Below are 7,136 nucleotides of genomic sequence, written 5' to 3'. Positions count from 1 at the left end.
GTGAAAAGTCAGTACTATACCAACTACTATTTAGAATAAGTAAAAGAAGAATATATTCTTAACTAAGGAATGTGATAACCTTTTTTTTTTTTTTTTTTTTTGACAGCTGTAAATAAAAGGTTTTACATTTTCATGGCTTGCTGAGCTAGGCTATGTGCAATGCCATTCAGATGCCTTGGAATAAAGTTAAAAACTAAACAATGAAAAGCACTAAAAGACTCCCGAATATCTTGAAGGACACCTTCAATCCTGTGATTTTCCGTAGCAACCATTGCCAATTGACTGATTAGCTGTAGACAATCCGATGAAATGTCAAGGTGAAGAATGTGCCTTGCTTTTGCCCACTCCACCACATCACGTACTCCCAAAGCTTCCGCTTGTAGCGGCGACTCTGCTCTTAAGTGCACCTGTCTTCTTCCTAGCTCCTGTCCTAGCTCATCATATGCAATCCACCCTACAACTGCTTCCATAGTCTGATTCCAACTGGCATCCACTTTCACCCGTGTTACATCACATCCCGCCGGATTACCAACAACACACACCGGATGGCCATTTCGAATATCCATAGCCTCCTGCTGTGTCAAGACCTCCCCATCAGTGCACCCACTAACCCGAGGTTGTGGTGAATCCAGTGATTTACAAAGAATGTGGACCTTCTCCCGAACTACTTTAAATATCAAATTCATGACCACATTCAAGTTAAGAGTCAGATCCTGGAATTTCAGCATGTTCCGCATGGTCCATAAACACCATATGATAGCCACAAAGTGTATGACCTGATGAATTCCCTCCTCCCTTTTGCGCAAATAGAGGATCCATTCCGTAATCCAGTCAGAGATAGGGATGTCTCTTGCCCCTTCCACCCGAATGCCTAGATCCGAGCTTGCCCATATTCTACATGAGAGACCACAGTCCCTAAAAAGGTGCTCCAGGGTTTCCATGTTTTTTTTGGCTCGCCGATACACATACTACAGGAGTCGTCCACCTCTATTTTTCGTTTAGCGAACTCATATCCAATCGGTAAAGCATTGGTGATGATTCGCCATAACAGGACCTTCCACATCTGTGGAACTGGCAGTTTCCAAAGGACTTTCTGGCAAAACATCCTACCTCGAAAGTTGAGTCTACTGCGATCTTTGGCTGTTCCTGCCTTGTCCATAAAGTCCTCAAAGATCAGACCATAGCCACTCTTCACCGTATACATGCCTGACGTTGTGTGTGGCCAATACACCTTACCCCCCGCTCTTACCTCACAACGTGGGATGGCAAGAATCCGAGTTGCCCACTCGTTCGTGAATAAATCCTGTATGAACTCCTCATTCCAGGAACCATTAGAGTGAAGCAAATTTCTTACCTGAAGATTAGCCAAGTGAGCATTTTCCTGATCCAGCCAGATTGTCCTAGGTTCTGGTCTCTCTCCCCCCACCCATCTTGTCGTCCAGACGTTTAAGGTCGAGTCAATCCCCGGCTTCCACCCGATGTGCTCCATAACAAAGAGTGAGACCATGGAGAATCTGCGTACTCCCAAGAACTCCCGAGCCCCGATAGGGTTCAAACCATGCTTAAAGGTCCGGCATCGAAGATCTTTTGCCTAAAAATCTCAAAACAGAGACCCCTCGCGTAAACGATTCTCCACCCATGTTTTGCCAACAATGCTTTATTCAGACACTGCACATTTCGAATGCCTAAACCACCCGCACTCTTTGGTAAACTCAGGAAGTTTTTACTACACCAGTGGACCTTATTACCCAGCTTACACCCCGCCCACCAAAATTGTGTCAAAATAGAATTAATCTTTTTTGCCACACTTACCGGCACTTTGAAGACCGATAGAAAGTAATTTGAGAGATTGGATAGAACCGATGAAATCGAGTAAGACGTCCCGCTATTTGGTGATAGAAAAATCCCGTTCCATGAGGAAATACGTTTGGTGACATGCTCGACCAGGGCATCAAAAATACCTTTCTTTGATTCTTTAAATTCCGCCGGTATCCCAAGGTATTTCCCAATGCCAACATTCTGCTTGATGTTAAAGGCTTTTAGAATCTTCTGCACCCTAATCAAGGTAGTATTCGGGCTGAAGAGTATCCCTGATTTATCGACATTAAGTCTTTGGCCCGAAGCTCCACAAAAATCATTGATGAGTTGTACCAAATGGACCACTGAATCCCCTTTATCCTTGAAGAAGAAGACCGAGTCATCCGCAAAGAAGAGATGTGTAATTGGCTTAACCCCCCTGACCAGCTGAATTCCATGTATCAACCGTACTTCATCAGCATGAACAATATTACGGGAGAGCACCTCCATACATAGGATAAACAAGTAAGGAGATAACGGATCCCCTTGCCTCAGTCCACACCTAGGTTTGAATTGCGGAAGAGGTTCACCGTTTACCAGGATTTCATAGCTCACCGAGGTAACATAGTTCATCATAAGCATTATCAGCTGTTCTGGAAATCCATATCTTATCAACACCGCTTCCAGAAAGTCCCACCGGACTCTATCATAGGCCTTACTCATGTCGGCTTTGAAAGCACACAATGATTGTCTCCCATGACCATGCATCGAAATTTTATTAATGGCCTCATGAGCCACCAGAATATTATCACTAATGCTCCTCCCTGGGAGGAAAGCATTCTGAGTCTCACTAACTAATGAGGCCATCACCTTTGCTAAGCGATTTGAATTGCATTTTGTCACAATCCGCATTATCACATTACAGAGACTAATGGGGCGATAATCAGACACTCCCTCCGGATTTTCCTTTTTAGGAATAAGCGCAATAAAAGTTCTATTTAGCTCCCGCAACACCCTCCCCGAATTAAGGATAGAAAGGACTGCTCTTGTAAAATCCCCTTTAATCATAGACCAGCACCTTTGATAGAAAAACGCAGGTATACCATCGGGACCCGGTGCTTTCAAAGCACCCATTTGGAAAACTGCCGTTCTTACCTCCTTTGCTATAAAAGGTCGCTTCATGCGGTCCACCTCATCTTGTGAGAGGGAACGATCAAGGTGCTTAAGAGGGAATGTGATAACCTGAATGAAATACTTGAATTAGAAAAAAAAAAAGACTTGATAGGCGTAGTCCCTCAAGCTGAGCTAAATAAATTTTGTTCTAAAAATGTACGTATAGATAGTCCCATGTGGTCCTTATGTACCAAGTACCAATTGAGCCAATGTACAGTTTATCATTTCCATATAGAAAAAGACTAAGGAGCAGATTGTTAAGAAAATAGAAAATAGAAAAATGCACATGTAACATGTAAGGGATGGCATGAGAAGGAGAAGAATAGAATGCAATGGACAAAGAGGCTGTTTAAATTGACGGGAAACTAAAATCGTAAAGGCTCATAGTTCTAGTGTTCTACCCACATAATAAGTCCTTATTTTGGTTTAGCGTACTTAGGGATGGCAATTGTGGCCCAAACTGAACCGAACCCGAATCGAACCGAAGGAGAAAATTCGATCCAAACCCACCTTTTCAAAATCCATAACCGATCCATTACTTGAAAACCCATATCCAAATCCACTATTGGAAAACCCGAACCATATCCAAACCCGATCCATTCATACCCGAACCCGATTCAATCAATATTTTTCAAAATTTAGGCTTTATTAAGTTCGAAATTTCAATTTTATTCATATTATATAAATTTTTTATATAGTAAATCAAGTTTCGAATTGGATTTTGGATTATATGGTGGATCGGGTATGGATTTTGGGTGGGTATGAATTTGAAAAAAGTATAATGGATCGGGTATAGATTTTAAAATTTTGGATATGAATCAGGTTTGAATATGAATCGGTGATCCAATAAGTAAGTGTATCGGGTTTGAATCTTGCAAAACCCAATCCAACCCGACCCATTACAATTCCTAAGCGTACTGGTTCAATAGTGTGAGTTAAGGTAATGAAAAGCATTTAAGGTGAGTTGTCGAAGTATGGAGCGTATTTAGAGTAATAATGAATTACTCCATATGGCATGATTAGTTAACACAATCAATCCTGAATTACTCCATATGGCTTGCTCGGTTAACACAATCAATCCTCTTGGCAATAACATTGCGACTAAATTACATTATCGTAGACTAGACCACGATAAGAACTTATCAAATTATGAGAACCAAATCATATAGTTAGTCAAGTAATAATCCAACAACATATCGGAGTAATAGCAACATTAGTTAACAGAACACGATTAAAGTGGATTTTAGCTTGCATAATAGAAATCATCTACCCTATATTTAGTGACAATTTTTTTTTGTCTTTCACAAATTAAGCAACTTTTACAAAGAAAAAAATTATCTAAATAAGAATTAAAAAAATAACCCATTTAGAAGGCGTTTTGACAAATAAAGCAAAGTTACCGAAAACGGGTTTTACCAAAAGTTCTTGAGTAAGGCCATCATACACAAAAAATAGTGATTAAAAAAGCTAAACAATTAATTACGCTATCAATCACAATGCTACAACTTACATTGACAATCATTTTGAGACGCCAGTTCACTTATGAGTTCTCAAGAGATGACAATCATAATATTCAAAATTGAATCAAGCAGTATATGGTAGGGCAGAGCAAAAAATCCGATTATCCAAACTGATCCGTTATCCGATCCGAATCTGATCCGAATGTTTGGATATCTGATCCGAAAGTTAGGTTTGGTTTGGATATCTGATCCGAAATCTTTGGTTTTGGTTTGGACATGGATATTAGAATTAAAACATTTGGATATCCGATCCGATCCGAAACTATAGTTTTCTAGTATAATTTCGAGAAAATAAAATTTTATTTGATAAAACAACTTAATTAATGTTTAAAATATTAGAAAAATATCTAGGTGGTACTTAAATTTTATGTCGAGAACATTGGAATAAGAATACTAAAGAAAATCATCATGTAAGACAATGAATATAATCGTGTTTCAAACTTAATTTTAAAGTAAATTCTAAAGTATGGATATCCGATGGATATCCGCATCCGATCCGATTGTTTTGGATACCCGAACATTGGATATCCGAAACATTTGGTTTGGATATTGGATATCTAACTTCAGGATTTTTAATATGGATATCCAATCCGAACTAGCACTTTGGATCAAATACCCGATCCGTACTCTGCCCTAGTATATGGTAGTTTAGTTATACTATTCAACTTAGCTTACATGGTACTTTAGTTATCAGTAGCTGAATTTATTTCCTGAATTAGATTTCAAACTCAGGCTAGAGAAAACATAGAAAATTATAAAAAGATGTTGGAGAAATTAAATTCAAACTCAATCCTAAAATATATGATAAAATGGTAGTAAAATGATCGATTCATTTACGCTGATGATCACAAATCAACAATTAAAAAAGTATGTTGGTGTTATTAAGAGAAAATTTTATAAGTTGTCACGAAAATTGTGGAAATAGAAACTTATAACAAAAAAGTGAGTTAAATCATGAAACATCGTACTTAAAATGTATAATGTGTTAAATTATAAATTACCGCAATCAATATATCAAATGCACGTGATAATGAATTGTCAAGATGGATCATATCAAATGCACATAATAATGATATTAAGAGAAAATTTTGACACTATGAATTCCTGGAAAATGCATATCACTGAACTCAAGATGGATCATATGAACAATTACAAACAAAAGTCTAACTATGACAATGAAAAGTCTATAAAAATTAACCAAAAAACGTTTGGAAGTAGGGGATAATGTAAAAGAAGAATACCACCTTTGATTGACCATGTGCTTTCTCTGAAAAAATCGGTAAGCCACTTGGAGAAATTGTTTGCAGCTCTATCACATTGCTATCAATGAAAATGCCAACAACTTCCTCTGAATATAAATGTAAAAAAAATAACTTGTACCTACTTTATAGTAGATTCAAGGAATCAAAGATATTACAATGATCCTAAAATAACAAACAATATAGGATAAAGATGGATTTAATTTTGATAATGAGTTTTGGAACTTTGGATCACAAACAAAGATGATGTATGTGTAGCAGGTAAACAAGACGGCATAATTAAATTGTAGAGTATTGAAATGGCTAGAATTCAACTGAGGGAAACAATCAAACAAATCTCCTATTTCAAAATAGTACCCTATTAATTGTGTGAGTAAAGTTAGAGGTGTTGTTATCAACCCTATTTTTATAATTAAACAGATCTTCCATCCTCCCTTTTCATAAACTAGTTGTTTCTCCGCGCGCGTTGCGCGCGGAGATCCAAGACGCGTTTTTGTTTTGTTGTCGAAGCTATTACGTTAGCTTATAATGATAATTGTAGTTTTCTTAATTTACCATATAGTTGATTAATTTGCATCATATTTAGACACGTGCAATTTATTAGTCGTTACATATTTCCCGAAACATATATTTACCAGTCACCCAAAGCAAAAAGTTTGTAATAAGGTATAAAGGCAGTGGTTGAAGGGTAACGGAGATCGAATTGTTATCATATCTCCCACGGTACTAACAAGAAGCTACACAAATGAAATATTTATCAATGATCCACAGCAAATGCACCATAATCACCACTTACAAACCGAAGCAAACATCATAATGGAAGAGTTGTCAAGTACATTGTCAAAAGGCAAGCAAAAAATCAAAGTACCATACGAAATATAACACGAAAACTTAAAAGATGGTTTGTCATGTAAGACACATTAAGTCATTAACCATATAATTATATAAGTAATGATTATACGATATTACGAAGTATATCTAGGTTGCCGACGGAGTTCCCCATAGTTGGTTTCAAAGAAGACAATCGGATCCCCCGATAACTAATGTCGGTATGTCACATTCTGGGGTGTCTCCAAGTATCTGATTTTTGATCACACAAGAAGCCGAACACGGGGGTTGATGCCATGATAACATCTAAACGGGCAAATAGTTTCGGCGCCTCTTCCACTATGCAGAGGAAAATCATCAACATTTCACTAAAACTGTATGGTCAGGCTTGCTTCAATGGATGCAACTCTACAAGCAAGGTCAAGCTCATAGAGGAGTTAAAGTGGATCTTCACTAATGACAGTAAAAGAGGTTGGAGAGGAGTAAGGTAGACCCCATTATATGATTCATCTCACGTATAGGTTGTCTGTTGCTCTTTGTCAATTAGATGAGGCAAGGG

General features: G+C 37.9%; 1 protein-coding gene across 1 annotated transcript; it reads right to left on the bottom strand.

The window, feature by feature from the left end:
- Positions 1 to 871: 871 nt before the first annotated feature.
- Positions 872 to 1,507, bottom strand: LOC141601246 (uncharacterized). Its single transcript, XM_074421508.1, has one exon. It carries the CDS (start codon positions 1,505 to 1,507, stop codon positions 872 to 874), a length of 636 nt encoding a protein of 211 aa, XP_074277609.1.
- Between the last annotated feature and the right edge of the window lie 5,629 nt (positions 1,508 to 7,136).

This window comes from Silene latifolia, chromosome 9 (assembly GCF_048544455.1).
Source record: "Silene latifolia isolate original U9 population chromosome 9, ASM4854445v1, whole genome shotgun sequence".
Classification (NCBI taxonomy): Eukaryota; Viridiplantae; Streptophyta; class Magnoliopsida; order Caryophyllales; family Caryophyllaceae; genus Silene; species Silene latifolia.
The sequence above is the reverse complement of the archived record's forward strand: the minus strand, read 5'-3'. Positions and strand labels throughout refer to the sequence as shown.

Bases quoted from the DNA above. Each gene is read 5' to 3' on its own strand.
- LOC141601246 (XM_074421508.1), bottom strand. From the start codon at position 1,507: ATGGTCTCACTCTTTGTTATGGAGCACATCGGGTGGAAGCCGGGGATT.